The 17,995-nt window shown below is 43.1% G+C and overlaps 1 protein-coding gene, 1 long non-coding RNA gene and 1 other non-coding gene across 3 annotated transcripts in view; 2 read left to right on the top strand and 1 right to left on the bottom strand.

Moving 5' to 3' along the window:
- The window catches only part of haus6 (HAUS augmin-like complex, subunit 6), a 54,190-nt gene that overhangs the window by 22,521 nt on the left and 13,674 nt on the right, over positions 1-17,995 (top strand). Inside the window, exons 12-15 of the mRNA XM_080183296.1 lie at positions 623-731; positions 11,320-11,377; positions 11,516-11,701; positions 17,385-17,517. Coding sequence (XP_080039422.1) covers positions 623-731; positions 11,320-11,377; positions 11,516-11,701; positions 17,385-17,517 — 486 coding nt within the window. The remainder of the gene's footprint in view (positions 1-622; positions 732-11,319; positions 11,378-11,515; positions 11,702-17,384; positions 17,518-17,995) is intronic.
- The window catches only part of LOC145338900 (uncharacterized), a 46,337-nt gene that overhangs the window by 11,782 nt on the left and 16,560 nt on the right, over positions 1-17,995 (bottom strand). The window lies entirely within an intron of this gene.
- LOC145338902 (small Cajal body-specific RNA 8) lies at positions 6,714-6,845 on the top strand. The gene has a single exon (XR_013885924.1).

Here is a 17,995-nt window from a genome sequence, read left to right on the forward strand (position 1 = left end):
CAGCCTATGGTCACCTGGGACTATTAGCAACTTTACCTAAACTATTCTATCATATTACCTCTTTCCCAACAGCATATTTGTGTACACCTTCATCTTCTCTCTTTTCTGAGTATCAGTTAGAACAGTTATAGCAAGGTCAGTGTCCACATTTTTATGCTACATAATATTCATAGTTTCTTTGTCCTTCACAGCTGAAATACCACTTTTTCATTCCTCTGTTGGCCTTATTGTGAGAAGGATGCTATGGAGAAAATCCAGTTTCTGCTTTTTAAAAAAGTTGTTGTTTTCATGGGATGGTTTAGACAAAAAGTAACCTAAATATAGACCTACCACAACATCTTATTTGCTGTTCATTTCATGTCTTTAAATCATTTGGTTCCAGAGCAGCATTGCAGGAAGACTTGCTGCTTCATTGTGAAGTACATTGTAGATTTACCTTTTTTAAAAATTGGATACAAGGAAGTGCAAATTTTAATAGCAAGTTCTAATTTGAAAGAAACTGCCTTTTTATACAAAACCGTGAAAATGTTCATTCCTGCAGTGTGGGGTTAAATTGTTACTTTGATTAAAATAGTCCATTCTGAAATTTGAGGCCTAACACTTGTTTCTCCATTTTTGATAGAACCTGAAGAGCAATGTACAAGAAGTTCTGAAAAGGGGGACAGTGGTATAGAAAGCATTACAAGAAGCTTTAGTGTTCTAAACACATCAAAATTGCAGTGTTCAGGAAGGTATGTTCTGTGCCGCACTCACTACTTTTTCAATGAAGGTTACACATTTTGCATCTAATAATATACTTTAGAACAAACAAAGAACAGTACAGCACAGCAACAGGCCCTTCTGCCCTGCAAGCCTGTGCCGCTCATGCGCCCAACTAGACCATTTGTTTGTATCCCTCTATTCCCAGTCTGTTCATGTGGCTATCTAGATAAGTCTTAAACGATCCCAGCGTGTCCGCCTCAACCACCTTGCTTGGCAGTGCATTCCAGGCCCCCACCACTCTGTAAAATACGTCCTCCTGATATCTGTGAACCTTGTCCCCCTCACCTTGAACTTGTGTTCGTCACCTCCGACCTGGGGGGAAAAAACTTCCCACTGTTCACCCTATCTCTGCCCTTCATAATTTTATACACCTCTATTAGGTCACCCCTCATCCTGTCTTTCCAGGGAGAATAACCCCAGTTTGTCAAATCTCTCCTCGCAGCTAAGACCCTCCATACCAGGCAACATCCTGGTAAACCTTTTCTGTACTCTCTCCGAAACCTCCACGTCCTTCTGGTAGTGTGGCGACCAGAACTGGACACAGTATTCCAAATGTGGCCTAACCAATGTTCTATATAGCTGTGACATCATTTGCCAACTTTTATACTCTATGCCCCATCCAATAAAGGCGAGCATGCCATATGCTGCCTTCACCACCCTCTCCACCTGTGCTGCCACCTTTAGGGATCTGTGGACATGCACCCCCAGGTCCCTCTGCGTGTCTATAAATTCTTCTAATGTTTTTAGAATTCATATTTCTTTTCAGCAGTATGAGATTTATATTGGTTGTGTTTTGTACAAAATATATATTGGCATATCTGAACTTGCATTTGGCTGCTTGATTTTGTTTTTAGTGGCTTAATTTGTGCTTGGAGATGATAGGTGAGGTTTACCACACAACTTGCCTTGTTTCGCAACGGTGGGAAGTGCTGTGCTGGGAAACCACCAGAGGTGAAACTGGAAGATCACACTGGCGTGGATGACTGGAGAATTCCAACCAATGTTTTTCCTCAGAACAGAAAGCAACCCACTTTGCTGTTTCAAATCTATTCTGCCATTCAATAGGATCATGGCTAATTGGATTGTGGCCTTGTCCACTTTACTGTGTTCCCTATAACTCAGGACCCCTTGTACATTAAAAATCTTTCGCTCAGCATTGAATATATTCAGTAATCTAACCTTGGCTGCTGTCTGAGGTAAGGAATGTTAAAGGTAAATGGCCTTGGAGAAGACATTTCTGTTTATAATCTGTCTGAAAAGGAAGGCCCGTGAAACAATACCCTGCCCTAGTTCTGGATTCTCCCACAAAAGGAAACATTCTCAGCATTTACTCTTGAGTCTCCTCCAGATATTTTGTTTTATCAAGATCACCTGATTTTTCTGCAGTGTAGGCTCAATTTGCTCCATAGAGCATCCACTTAGTGAGCCTTCTCTGATCTGCTTTAAATGCAAGTGTATCCATTAGTATGGAGACCAACATTGTGGTCTCATTAATATCCTGTACAATTGCAACGAGCTTCTATTAAGATCCTCTGGCAATAAAGGATCTGTACAGCTGAAGGCACAGCCACCAAAAGTATAAGATCAAATTTGGTGATGGACACAAAACTGAAATTGAAAGAGAGCAGAGGCCTCAGATTGTAGGGTTGAAGCGGATTAGGAACAGGCAATGTCGCAGACAGATTTGGAAAACATAGGATGAGTTTATGCTTGTTATGGAAGATGGAAGTCATTCAGGGGAACACTGGAATAATTGAATGGAGGTAGAAGACATCTGTCAACGACAGAGGGTAGCAGTGAAATGGTGTGTTTCTGAATGGACAGCTGTGACAAGTGGTCATCTTCAGGGATCAGTGCTGGGATTTTTGCTGCTTGTGATCTATACAAATAATTTGGAGGAAAACGTAACTGGATTAGTTAGTTCGTCCATCGTCGATGAGGACCTCGACATCGTTAGTCAGTTTGAGGCTGGATGTGGTGTGTCCGAAGATGACTGATCAGGCCAATTTGGGCACGGAATGTCCTGGCACACATTGGACAGACTTGTGTAGGAACTGTAGTTGTTGCGCTGGTGGCTCTGGACTTGCACAGCTCGCGCTTAAGTTGTGCTTCAGCAATGCACCTTGCTTCGTAAGCTTGACAGCCCTTGTGGATGAGGCAGTGCCAGGTACGGCAGTTTTGTGCCAGCGTTTCCCATGCGACTTGAGGGAGGCCTTGAGTGTGTCTTTGTAATGTTTCTTCTGCCCTTCATGCGAGCGTCTTCCAGCAGAGTGTTTCCCAAAAAGGAGCTGCTTGGGCATGTGCTCGTCTGGCATATTTATCGGCAACTGTCTTGTAATTTGGGTGGGCAGCTGAATTTCGACATGATCCTCCACAGGCTTGTCAGTTGAGTGTCGAAGGCTTTCACAAGGTCAACAAAGGTTGTGTAGAGCTTGCGATTCTGCTCCTGACACTTCTGAAGTTGGCGTGCAGCAAAATCCATGTCAGTAGCCCCGTGACCTTTGCCCAAGCCACACTGACTCTGGAAGCAGGCCCAGCTCCAGATGAGCGACCAGACGCTTTAGCAGAACTCTCGCGAGGGTTTTTCCTGTGACGGAGAGCAGCGCGATTCCTCGATGGTTGTCACATACTTGCTGATTGCCCTTCCTCTTGTAGAGGTGCACAATGGAAGTATCTTTAAGTTCCTGAGGAATGGATCCTTGCTTCCAAAAGGACTGGAACAACTCAGTGAGCTTCTCGATTTAAGTATAGGACCAGCAGCTTTGTAAATCTGTGGTTATGACAACTGCCCCTGGGGCTTTGCAACTGGATAGCTGGCTGACAGCTTTTGTGACTTTGGCTACTACCGGTGGGTCATCCATGGCATTGTTGATATTGACCTGGGGAATCCTGTCTATTGCCTCATCATTAATAGATGACGGTCGGTTGAGGATGGCTTCAAACTGTTCAGCCCATCTCTCTAACGAGAGTTAGAACATAGAACTGTACAGGCTCTTCGTCCCTCGGTGTTGTGCCGAGCTATGTCAAAATCCAAGATCACGCTATCCCACTCCCTATCATTCTGGTAAATGAGTTGTACCATCTGTACTCAGGAGGGAGGAACTCCTGAGAGATTGAGGTCTGTGGAGTGTGTTGAGGCCTTCGTAGAACCGTTTCAAGTCGCTTCTGTCAGCATATCCCTGGTTTCATCTGCCTTGGCGCTCAACCAGGCATCCTGCATTTTACAGTTTATTCTGGACTGTCCTGTGAGCACTAGTGAAAGCATTTTTCTTGGCAGCTGATGATGGGTCATTCTGACAGGCCTGATGAAGACGGTGCTTTTCAACAAGAAGTTGGAGAAACTTGGTTTGTTTTCACTGGAGTGACAGAGGTTGAGGGGAGACCTGATAGAAGTCCACAAGATTGAGAGGCATGAACAGAGTGGATAGTTAAGTTTTTTTTCCCAGGAAAGAAGAGTCAGTTACCAGGGGGCATATGTTTAAGGCACAAGCTTTAAAGGAGATGTATGAAGTCGGTATTTGGTGGGTGCCTGGAACTTGTTGCTGGGGGTAGTACTGGAAGCGGATAGGGTAGTGACTTTCATGGGGTGTCTTGACAAGTACATGAATGAGATGGGAATAGAGGGATATGGTCCTGGGAAGCGTAGGAGGTTTAGTTAAGTCAGGCAGCATGGTTGGTGCAGGCTTGGAGGGCCAAAGAGCCTGTTTACAAAGATGTTGCCTAGATTGGGAGGCATGCCTTAAGATAAGTTGAGAGAGCTAGGTCTCTTCCTGGAGAGACGAAGGTTGAGAGGCGACCTGATAGAGGTTTATAAAATGTTGAGAGGTATAGAAAGGGTGGATTCTCAGGCTATTTCTCAGGGCTGAAATGGTCGTTACAAGAGGACACAGGTTTAAGGTGTTGGGGAGCAGGTACAGAGGAGATGTCAGGGTAAGTTTTCCACTCGGAGGGTGGTGAGTGAGTGGAATCAGCTGCCGTCAGTGGTGGTAGAGACGAACTCGCTGGGGTCTTTTAAAAGACTTCTGGATGAGTACATGGGATTGGGAGTTATAGTTCTATGGCCTGGTAGGTATGGGTATGATCGGTGCAACTTGTGGACTGAAGAGTCTGTTTGTGCTGTAGTGTTCTGTGATCCTGAGATGGTTTTTTTGTTCTTTGAACTTTTGGATATTCTAAATCCATGTAATAGACTAACAAATATTGCTCAACACTATTCTTAGGACGATAGGGATTGTAAATTGCACTACAACAAAGAAAAATATGCAGGAATTGCACCTTTCTCAACTAAACAGAATTTGCTATTCTTGTAATTATGTTCTGATGAGTGCAAGATGAAAAGCTTTAACAGTGTCATTTTTTTCACTAATATCCAAGCTCTACCATCAAGCCACAATTTTTGTTTTCAACCACGCACACAAAATACTGAAAAATATCAGCAGACCTGAGCATCTATGGTGAGGAATAGAGCTATTGTTTTGAGTCTGACCCTTTGTCAGAGCTGAAGACAAGATGGAAAGCAAGATTTTAGACAGTTGGACGAAATGGATTAATTATATGAAGATAAGAGTGGAGGAGAGAGTTCAAGCTATAAAGTTGTTGAACTTGGAGTCCAGAAGGCTGTAAAGTGTCGAATTGAAAAATGAGGTGCTGTTCCTCCAGTTTGTTGGGCTTTACTGAAACACTGCAAAAGACCAAAGATGGGCATGTGGATAAAAGAGCAGGGTGGTGTTGAATTGGCAGGTGATGGAAAGAGAGGGTCCTAATTGCATACAGATAAAAGATGTTCTGCAAAGTGGCCGCTTTGGATACTTTGGTGTCCGAGGAGTTGACTGGTAATGAGCATTGCTGAACATCCCCATTCCTGACTGTAATGATGTAGGGAAGGTTATTTAAAGCTGATGAAATTGAATGGGTCTAGGACACGACTGAAAAAATCTTGCAGAGGTCCCTTGGTGCAGATTGGCCTGCAACATCCACAACTGTCTTTTTATACTAGGCATAACTCCAACTCATGGAGACTCTTGCCCTGATTTTGATTGACTTCCATTTTGCTAGGACTCCTTGATACCACATTTTAATCAAATGCTGCCCTTGTCAAGGACAATCTCTCACCTCAGCTCTGGAGTTCAGCTCTTATTCATGTTTGGACCAAGGCTGTAAAGAGGTAGGGAGACGAGTGTCCCTGGTGGAATCCAAACTGAGCATTTGTGAACAGGTTATTACTGTGTGAGTACTGCATCATAGTATTGTTGGTAACAGCTTTCATCACTTTGATTGAAAAGAGCTGATGGAGCAGTAACTGACTAAATTTATTCTGCTTTTTGTATGTTGATCTGCCGAGGCAATTTTTCAGTGTAGATACCAGTGTGGTGGTTATACAGGAACATCTTGGCGAGGATCACAGCTAGTTGTGGAGCCAATCTTCAGTATTATTGTTGGAACATTGTCAGCGTGCATAGCCTTTGCTATATCGTGTGCCTTCAGCTGTTTCCTTGTCAAATGGAGTGAATTGAGTTGGCTGAAGACTGGCATGTATGATATTGGGGACCCCCAGAAGGGGCTGAAATTAATCAATTGGCATTTTGGGTGGAAACTGGTTACAAATGCTTTAAGCTTTTTTATGCTGCAGTGTCTTTCCAGACTTGTTGGTTAATGTAGGTAGGTACAGAATCCGACTCATTGGAAGTATTTGTGTCACATATTGTACATAATGTATAGAAACTTGGGTGAACAATGAAGTATTGAATGTCTATCCTTAAACCTGGGGGTAGATATAGCTGCTGAGGTTTGTAGTACATAATTAAGGTGTGCTGAAAATAATCACTAACTTTATGTAAATATTTTTCAGATTGTAATTTAAAATTTTTACCTAAGATCTTGTATCTGTACAAGAGTTTAAAAAAAAACCAGAAGGGGCTAAATGGCGTACTGGTGCTCCATTCCTAATCGTTTGGGAGGCTGATACACAACTTGAGTCAAATTCACTCTTGCTGCCAACAATACCTCCCTAGAATAAAATAAGCCTTCTGATGACCGAGCCGACTTGAGAGAAATCGGAACGGACAGATACGGGGCAAACAAATTATCTGAATTATCATCGGGTAAAATGAGATTACATTAGCAATTGTTCCCTGTAAGTGAATTTCAGAAGTGTTTGTAAAACAAAAAGTTAATTTGTTGTATAAAAGCCACACTGTCATGAAACAGTTTTAAATCTGTACGAGTGTTCCTGTATCTGAAAGGGTTACAACTTGAGTTTGATTTATTTGCAATGCATTGTAATGAGGTTTTACAACACAAAAGCAAACAGTTTAAAGCAGAGATGGGCAACCTGGGTTAGTGAGGTGGCCGCATAAGTGGGCTACGAGATTGAATTGGGCATGTTCATTAACTGTGACCCTTTAAGACTGATTACATCTAATACATGACGAATATTTTGTAAATTGTAGAAGATGTTTGTCACTGAATAGAACTGTCAACTTCATTTGGTTAAAAATAATATTCAGTTTGGATACAGGGAGAGTGTGGCAACTCTGGGCAACAGTCAACACTGTTTCGTGGGCCACATGTGGCCCCAGCCCACTGCCCACTATTGGTTTAAAAAGAAAACTAGGCTGTGACCAGCAGTCTTCCACAGGGATCAGTTTATTGTTTGTAGTATATGTGAATGATTTGAGAGAAATGTAGCTGGTCTGATTAGGTTTGCAAATGAGACAAGTTGGTGGAGTTGCGGATGGTCAAGAGGATTGTTAGAGGATGCAGCAAGATATAGACCGGTTAGAGACTTGGGTGGAGAAATGGCAGATAGCATTTAATCCGGACAAGAGAGAATGTATTTTGGCAAGTCAAATTCACGTAGGAATTATACAGTAAATGATAAAACACTTGGGAGTATTGAGAAGCAGAGAGATCGGGGTGTACATATCCACCGATCACAGTGGCAATGCAGGTGAATAAGGTAGTCAGGAAGGTATATGGCATGCTTCAGGGTATTGAGTATAAAAATGGCAGGCCATGCTGCAGCTGTACAGAACCTTAGTTAGGCATCATTTACAACATAGTGTGACGACCAGAATTGTACACAACCAGAAGAATGTGGATGCTTTGGAGAGGGTTTAGAAGAGGTTTACTAGGATGTTGCCTGGTCTGGGAAGTGTTAGCTATGAGGAGCGTTTGGATAAACTGTGTTCTCACTGGAATGATGGAGGTTGAGAGGTGACCTGATAGAGGTTTACAAGATTGAGTAGCATGGATAGAGTGGTTAGTCAGATGCTCTTTCCTAGGGTAGAAAAGTCAAATGCTAGGGGACACAGGTTTAAGGTGCGTGGCAGGGGGTAGTTTTTAGAGAAGATGTGAGAATGTGTTTTGTTCTGAGTGAATGTCTGAAATGCATTGCCTGGAGAGATGGTGGGAGCAGGTGCGATTGTGGCATTTAAGGGGCAACTAGATGAATACATCAGTAGGATGGGAATGGAAGGATATGGACTCTGTGCACATGGTTATAGTTTAGGCAAGCTTCATGATCAGTGCAAACTTGGAGGGCTGAAGGACCTATTCCTACACTATTGTTCTTTGAACATAAGAACATAAGAAATAGGAGCAGGAGTAGGCCAACTAGCCCTTCGAGCCTGCCCCGCCATTCAATAAGATCATGGCTGATCTGTCGTGGCTCAGTTCCACATTCCCGCCCCCTCCCCATAACCCTTAATCCCCTCTCTCATCAAAAACCCATCAACCCGCGTCTTAAAAATATTTAGCGAGGCAGCCTCCACCACTTCAACGGGCAGAGAATTCGAGATTCACCACCCTTTGAGTGAAGAAGTTCCTCCTCAACTCTGTTCTAAACCGCCCCCCCTTTATCTTGAGGCTGTGTCCCCTAGTCCTACTATCCTTTCTGAGCAGGAAGATCTCTCCACCTCTATCCTATCCATCCCATTCATCATCTTATACGTCTCAATGAGATCTCCCCTCATTCTTCTAAACTCTAATGAGTACAAGCCTAATTTATTCAGCCTCTCCTCATAGCTCAACCCCCTCAACTCCGGCATCAGCCTAGTAAACCTCCTCTGCACTCCCTCCAAGGCCAAAATATCCTTGCGTAAGTACGGCGCCCAAAACTGCACACAGTACTCCAGCTGCGGCCTCACCAATGCCCTATACAGTCGCAGCAAGACCTCCCTACTTTTATATTCAATCCCCCTCGCGATGAAGGCCAGCATCCCATTCGCCTTCCTGACCACCTGGTGCACCTGCAAGTTGGGTTTTTGCGACTCATGCACAAGGACCCCGAGGTCCCTCTGCACTGTCGCCTGCTGCAGTTTTTCTCCACGTAAGTAATAATCCTTCCTACCATTCTTCCTACCAAAGTGGACCACCTCGCACTTGCCAACATTAAATTCCATTTGCCATTTCCTGGCCCATTCGCCCAGCCTATCTAGATCCTTCTGTAGACTCTCCCCACCCTCCGCACAATTTGCCTTTCCACCAATTTTGGTGTCATCAGCAAATTTCGACACTATACACTCGGTTCCCTCCTCCAGATCATCTATATAAATGGTAAATAGCTGAGGCCCCAGCACCGACCCCTGGGGTACTCCACTAGTCACCATCCGCCAATCCGAATAGCACCCATTGACCCCCACTCTCTGCCTCCTATTTGACAACCAGTCCTCTATCCACGCTAACACCCTACCCCCAACTCCATGCCCCCTGACCTTCTGCAATAACCTCTTGTGAGGTACCTTGTCAAACGCCTTCTGAAAATCCAGAAAGACCACATCCACCGGCTCTCCTCTATCCACCGCCCTAGACGCATCCTCATAGAACTCCAGTAAATTTGTCAGACACGACTTCCCTTTAAGGAAACCGTGCTGCGTCTGCTCTATCAAGCAGTTCCCCTCAAGATGCCTCGCTATTTCCTCCTTGATGACAGATTCTAACATTTTACCTACAACAGACATTAAACTAACAGGCCTATAATTCCCCGCTTTTTGCCTGGCACTCTTCTTAAACAACAGCGTAACATTAGCCGCTTTCCAATCTTCCAGCACTTCCCCGGAATCCAGCGACGTCTGGAAAATAACCACCAAGGCATCCACTATCACCTCCGCCGTTTCTTTCAGGACCCTCGGATGCATTCCATCCGGTCCTGGGAACTTGTCCACAATCAGCCCCTCCAGTCTGTCGAGTACCACCTCTCTAGTAACAGTAATGTCATCGAGACCCTCCAGTCCTACCACCTTTCCATCTCTAACATCCGGCAAATTATTCACGTCCTCCTCCATGAAGACCGAAACAAAAAAGTTATTCAAGACCTCCGCCATATCCCCATCCCCTACCACTAAGTCCCCCTTCTCATCCTCTAAGGGTCCAACGTTCACCCTAGCCAGCCTCTTCCTTTTTATATATTTATAAAAACTCTTGCTATCCTTTTTTTTTATATTAAGCGCTAGCCCAGCTTCATAGTTTCTCCTACCCTCCTTTATCAACTTCTTTGTCAATCTTTGTTGACATTTAAACCTCTCCCAATCCTCTTCTCGCCCACTACTCTTAGCTACTCTAAACGCCTCCGCTTTTAATTTAACACTTTCCTTCACCTCCTTCGTTATCCACGGCTTATTACCTCTCCTCCTACAGTCCTTTTTGACCATCGGAATAAATTTCCGCTGAGCACCAAGAAAGATCTCCTTAAAGATCCTCCACTGCTCCTCAGCAGACCTACCTTCCAACGCGCTCCCCCAGTCCACATTCGCCAATTCTTCTCTCATCCTACCATACTCCCCTCTGTTCAAACGAAGGACGCGTGTCCGGGAACCCACTTTCTCCTCCTCCATCTGCACCAGAAACTCCACCATACAATGATCACTTTTGTTAGGCTGTTGCTTGGCAACCAGGACCCTCATGAGGCAAAAGGAACATTTGAGTGAGTTGTAAGCTGGGATCAGAGAATCTGGACAGGACAAGGGAGCTGCAGAGAGATTTCCCAATAGAACAAATTCTAAAAAAACCTAGGCAGAAAATGCTGGAACATTTCAGCAGGTCTGACAGCATCACAAAATCATAGAAACCCTACAGTGCAGAGAAAGGCCATTTGGCCCATCAAGTCTGCACCGATCACAATGCCACCCAGGCCCAACTCCCACATTCCTACATACTTGCCTGCTAATCCCTCTGACCTACACATCTTAGGACACCATGGAGCAATTTTAGCATGGCCAATCAATCTAATCACATCTTTTGGACTGTGGGAGGAAACCGGAGCACTCGGAGAAAACCCACGAGGAGAATGTGCAAACTCCACACTGACAGTGACCTAAGCCGGCAATCGAATCCAGGTCTCTGGTGTTGTGAAGCAGCAGTACTAACCACTGCTACGGTGCCTTACTGGAAAGAAAATAGAGCTAATGTTTTGTCTGCCAAGGGTTATCCAGACTCAGCGTTGACTCTGTTCTCTCGCCACAGCTGCTACCAGATTCAGTAAGATTTCCCAGCATTTTCTGTTTTTTTTTAAAGAAGTATTAATTGAAAGATCCCCTGAATTCAATCTTAATCTTGCAGGTTCAATGTTACAGTTGGAGATGCAACTGAGGAAACACGTTTTTCATGTCTGGAAGAGGTAAGAAATCTTCAGATTAGTTGAGCACTGATAATTATGATCAGTTGCATAATATTTGTAAATGAACTGGAGTAGTGTCTCTAATTGTGCAAATAGGCATTTTACCAGTATTAAACCAAGATAAATGTTTATTCTCAGGAATCTCATGAGATACCACTGGTAGGTATGCGTCCTCTTGAAAGTAAGTCGCAGACTCCATCTGCGAATATGATGGGGTCACAAAAGGACAAGGCTCTAAATCCAGAACTTCCGAATAAGCCTAAAAATCTACTTAAGAAAAGAGGAGAACTGCTCCAGAAGGTTGTTGACCAGTTGGCAGAAGAGGTTAGTAACCATCCCATTTTTATTACCATAACCGTTGAATCATACAGCACAGATGTCAGGTGAATGACCTACATGTATGTTGGCTCCTAAAAGAACTATCCAATTAATCCCACTTTCCTAAGAATTTGCAAATTCTTCCTGTCGTGTATTTATTCAGTTTCATCTTGAAAGCTGCTATTGAATCTGATTCCACCAACTTGCTGTCTATTCTAGATCTTAACTCTTTTAAAAAAAACAACTTCCCTTTTATCTCTTAAATTTGGGAATTCTGGTTACTGGCCTTCCTGCAAGTGGAAAGTTTCTCACTATTCCTCTTTGGATATCATCTATTAGATGTTACCTTAATCTCCCCTAATCCCAGCAATCTGAACCTTAAGCCTATTTTCACAGAAAGCTCTTATACCATTATAATTTTTGTAGTCTTGATTATCCTCAAAGTGCACCTTGAATTGGACATAATATTTCAATTGGGGTTTAACCAGTGATTTAGAACCATAGAACGTTACAGCAGAGAAACAGGCCTTTTGGCCCTTCTTGACTGGGTCAAACCATTTTTCTGCTTAGTCCCACAAACCTGCACCTGGACCATATCCCTCCATACCCTTCTCATCTATGTACCTGTCCAAGTTTTTCTTAAATGTTAAAAGTGAGCCCACGTTTACCACTTCATCTGACAGTTCATTCCACACTCCCACCACTCTGAAGAAGCCCCACTAATAGAACATAGAACATTACAGCGCAGAACAGGCCCTTCGGCCCACGATGTTGCGCTGACCAGCTTTTAAAAAAAAACAACACTAACCCACTAATCTAAACCAATCCCATTTTGTCCATAAACCTATCCACAGATCTCTTAAACGCCCCCAAACTAGGCGCATTTACAACTGCAGCTGGCAGGGCATTCCAGTCCCTCACCACCCTCTGGGTAAAGAACCTACCCCTGACATCAGTCCTATAACTACCCCCCCTTAATTTAAAGCCATGCCCCCTCGTGCTAGCTTTCTCCATCCTAGGAAAAAGGCTATCACTATCCACCCTGTCTAAACCTCTAATCATCTTATATGTTTCAATAAGGTCCCCTCTTAGCCGCCTTCTTTCCAGCGAAAACAACCCCAAATCTCTCAGTCTCTCCTCATAGGATCTCCCCTCCATACCAGGCAACATCCTGGTAAACCTCCTCTGCACCCTCTCCAAAGCCTCTACATCCTTCCTGTAATGTGGGGACCAGAACTGCACACAATACTCCAAGTGCGGCCGCACCAGAGTTGTGTACAGTTGCATCATGACGCTGCGACTCCTAAATTCAATCCCCCTACCAATAAACGCCAAGACACCGTATGCCTTCTTAACAACCTTATCTACTTGATTCCCAACTTTCAGGGATCTATGTACACATACACCTAGATCCCTCTGCTCCTCCACTCTATTCAAAGTCCTCCCGTTAGCCCTATACTCAACACATCTGTTATTCCTACCGAAATGAATTACCTCACACTTCTCCACATTAAACTCCATCCGCCACCTCGCGGCCCAGCTCTGCAACCTTTCTAAGTCACCCTGCAAACTATGACACCCTTCCTCACAATCTACCACACCTCCGACTTTGGTGTCATCAGCAAACTTACTAATCCACCCAACTATACCCTCATCCAGATCATTAATAAAATATTAATATAATATTCCCTTTAAACTTCCCCTTTCACCCTTAACCCATGTCCTCCTTGTTTTTTTTTTCTCCCCTAGCCTCAGTGGAAAAAGCCTGCTTGCATTCACTCTGTCTATACCCCTCATAATTTTATACACCTCTATCAAATCTTCCCTCATTCTTCTACATTCCAGGGAATAGAGTCCTAACCTTTTCAACCTTTCTCTAACTCAGTTTCTCAAGTCCCAGCAACATCCTTGTAAACCTTCTCTGCGACCTTATTAATACCCTTCCTGTAATGTGACCAAAACTGTGCACAATACTCTAAATTTGGCCTCAATGTCTTATACAACCTCACCATAACATTCCAACTCTTATACTCAATACTTTGACTTATAAAAGGCCAATGTACCAAAAGCACTCTACAACCTTATCTACTGTGAAGCCACTTTTGGGGAATTGTGTATCTGTATTCCCAGATCCCTCTGTTCTACTGCATTCTTCCATGTCCTACCATTTACCTTGTATGTTCTACCTTGGTTTGACCTCACACTTGCCTGCATTAAATGCCATCTGCTATGTTTTGCCTATTTTTCTAGCTAGTCCAGATTCCTCTGCAAGCTTTGAAAATGTTCCTCACTGCCCACTATACCTCCAATCTTTGTATCATCAAATTTGCTGATTCAATTTACCACATTAACAATGATCTGCTTGTTATAGATGACAAATAACAATGGATCCAGCACTGATCCCTTTGGTGAGGTGCCTGAAGATTAGTGTGTGGCAAATGTTGTGCCTTTGTTTAAAAAGGGCTGCAGGGAAAAGTCTGGGAACTACAGGCCAGTCAGCGCCTCACCTGTACTAGGTAAATTGTTGGAAGGTATTTTGAGACAGGATCTACAGGCATTTAGAGATGCAAGGATTGATGGGGACAATCAGCATGGCTTTGTGAGTAGAAAATCATGTCTCGCAAATTTGAGTTTATTTTTGAAGAGGTAACCAAGAAGGTAGATGAGGGAAGTGCAGTTGTTGTCTACACGGACTTTAGCAAGGCCTTTACCGAGGTACTGCATGGTAGGCTGTTGTATAAAGTTAAATCTCTCGGGATCCAGGGTGAGGTATCTAAATGGATACAAAATTGGCTTCTTGACAGAATAAACACAGTAAAAAGTCTGAGGACACCAGGTTTTAGTCCAACTGATTTATTTGACTTTTTACTGTGTTTATCCCAGTCCAACGCCGGCATATCCACTTCTTGACAGAAGCCAGAGGGTGGTTGTAGAGAGTTGTTTTTCAAACTGGAGGCCTGTGACCAGTGGTGTGCCTCAGGAACCAGTGCTGGGCCCACTTATTTGTCATGTTATATTAACGATTTGGATGAGAATATAGGGGGCGTGGTTAGTAAGTTTGCAAATGACACCAAGATTAATGGCATGGTGGACAGTGAGGATGGTTATCTCCAATTGCAGCGGGATCTTGATCAATTGGGCCACTAGGCTGACGAATGGCAGTTGGAGTTTAATTTAGACAAATGCGAGGTAATGCATTTTGGTAGATTGAACAAGAGCAGGACTTACTCAGTTAATAGGGCATTGGGAAGTTAGAGATCTAGGCTTACATGTCCATTGTTCCTTGAAAGTGGAGTCACAGGTGGACAGAGTGGTGAAGAAGGCATTTGACATGCTTGGTTTTATCGGTCAGAACATTGAATACAGGAGTTGGGATGTCTTGAAGTTGTACAAGACATTGATAAGGCCACACTTGGACTACTGTGTGCAATTCTGGTCACCCTGATTTATAGAAAGGATATTATTGAACTAGAAAGAGCGCAGAAAAGATTTCCTAGGAATGCTACCAGACTTGATGGATCGAGTTAAAAGAAAAGGCTGAATAGACTGGGAGTTTTTTCTCTGGAGCATTGGAGGCTGAGGGGTGAACTTTATAGAGGTCTACAAAATAATGAGGGCATAGATAAGGTAGATTGTCAATATCTTTCCCAAAGGTAGGGGAGTCTAAAACTAGAGGGCATAGCTTTAATGAGAGGGGAAAGATACAGAAGTGTTGAAGGGCAATTTTTTGAGGGTGATGAGTGTCTGAGGTAGTAGAGGCAGTTGCAATTTTATCATAAAAAGCATTTAGACAGTTCCATGGGTACGATAGGTGTAGAGGGATATGGCCAAATGTGGGCAATTGGGATTAATGTAGAGGTTTTAAAAAAAAAAAGGGCGGCATGAACAAGTTGGGCCAAAGGGTATGTTTCTATGCTGTAAACGTCTCTGACCCTATGACTCTATTTAAATCTCCCCTCCATGTTCTTCCAAAATCTATCATTCCACATTTCTGGAAGAAACTTAATGCAAAGGTGTTTTCATATTTCACTAGTCTGTACCCACTGAAATTCTGCTACTCTCTTCATGCTTATAAACTTTGTCATTAATTGATCAAAGTGCAGTGGTTATGATGTCACAGTATATTTCAACTTGAAATAGCAGTTTTATCACAGCTGTGTTCTTCCAGCCAATTTTAACCATACTGATCTAGTATTTCCATGAGCTTCAATTTTGCAAGCAACTCTTGGTGGCAGTTTTCTCTCACTCCTTTTGAAAGTCCATATATGTAGTGACTCTAACTTCATAGATCTGATACTTCAAAGAACTTGAGTTTGTGCTTTGCCTCTTTATGATGGCTATTGTTTTGTTTATGTAGTCCTCCAAGAGGCAATTTTATCCCAGATTGCCTGTTTTTTTTTCCCAATTTACAGATGTGATACTGAAAGGCTTGTAGTTACTTACATTATCAAGGCAGATTGAAAGATTGCAGTCAAAGCTTTCCCTATTTCCAGCCTTTATTCCCTCAGCAACCTTGCATGTGGTTCACGTGGACCAAGTGACATTTCTACTTAGCCCACTGCCAACATTTAAATGCTTCGTCTTTTATCCAATTTCATCCTTTGAATACAGGAGCAGGTCAGGCTGGGAATCCTGGGATGAGTAACTCACCTCCTGTTTCCCCAAAGCTAAAAGGCACAAGTCAGGAGTGTGATGGAACACACTTCCCCTTAACTAGAGCAGTGCAGGTCCAACAATACTCGAGCGTGACACTCCAGGGCAAATTGACACCTTTTTCACAAACATTCACTCTTTCCAACACCAATGCGATGGCAACTGTGTAGCATCCAGAGGATGCACTGCAGGATCTCATCAGGCTCCTTTTTGAGAACCTTCCAAATCCCCACCCACTACCATGCACAACAGGCAGCAGATGTATGGGAACGCCATCACTTGCAAGTTCCTCCCTGAGTCATCATCCATCCTGACTTGGAAATATATCACTGTTCCTGGCTCAAAATACTGGAACTCCCTAACAGCACTGGCAGTGCATCACATGGACTGGATTGGTTAAAGAAGACAGCTCACAAATAGTGGCCTGGCCAGCAAAGCTCGCTTCCCTTGAATGAATTTTTTTAAAGTCCTATCTAATATCTCTTCTTTCTCCTTTACTGTGACATGCTGCACAGTATTCATTTGATGCCCCAATCCTGCCATCTGCATTTTGCTATTCGAATCGTGAAGGAATCCCACCCTTTTTGATTCTGATTTTGTTTCTTATAGACTTACCATTTGTGTTCTTTGCTAATCTATGTGTTGTTCCCCTCACTTCCCTTTACTGTTCTCTGCACTTTTCAAATTGGTTAAATGGAAACAAAAGCGAAGCATATTTCATTAGTCACCAGGAAGCTCCATTGTTGGATGCCCTGTTTCTCCCTTGGGAAAAGTATGGCCTGTATCCAATCTAGCTCCTTGAAGGCACATTGGTTATACTTGTTTATTTTGGACAAGCATGTGTCTAAACCCTCCTGGTCACACACTTCATCTGCAGTGGACGTTTATTTGAGGCGATTGTAAATCGGGTTATTTACTTTAACTTTGTAGAAGAGTTTAACCGTTAGGATGCACAGCTTGTTCAAGGCTCCACCTGGATTAATTCTGATGCTGAAGACCAAATACATAATTATTGATGAGTGATTTTCTTCCTTAGGTAGCAGATACTGTCATCAATGATTCATCTGGATTATCTCAAATGGAAGATGTGTCCCTTGCCTCATTTGTCCCACTGGTGAACAATCCTTTCACTGCAAAAACTGAGCTACCAAGGACACCTGAACATTTGAGTAAGCTTTCTGATCATTTTCCAGCTGAGTTTAAAATAGTATCATTAAGCAGATGACTACAAGTTGTGTAAAGTATAATTACTAGTTTTTCAGTATCCTAGATTTGTAGGTTTTTTGCAGCTGGCTACTTGTAAAGTGTGATTTTAAAGTAGTTGAGAATTTGTGTGGAATGAGATGTCACGTTTGCACAGCTTTAACTTGAAGCATCAAATTGCAAAGGTACCAAGAGAACAAACCAGTCGCAGTGAATTGTTTAAAACATTGCCTCTAATGTAAAGAAAAATGGTTGCAGATTGCGTACAGTGATACCTTAACATATAGCTTATCTGATTTACTGCTTTTATGTGGCAGATTTAATCTGTTTAGTATATCATCCAAATGCAGTTTTCTTTTGCACTCCTTCAGAATGGGAAGATCTGCCCTAAGCAATAAGACGATATGACATAGGAGCAGAAGTAGGCCATTCAGCCCATCAAGT

The sequence above is a fragment of the Carcharhinus amblyrhynchos genome, unplaced genomic scaffold (assembly GCF_965287045.1).
Source record: "Carcharhinus amblyrhynchos unplaced genomic scaffold, sCarAmb.v2.hapA chromosome_224, whole genome shotgun sequence".
NCBI lineage: Eukaryota > Metazoa > Chordata > Chondrichthyes > Carcharhiniformes > Carcharhinidae > Carcharhinus > Carcharhinus amblyrhynchos.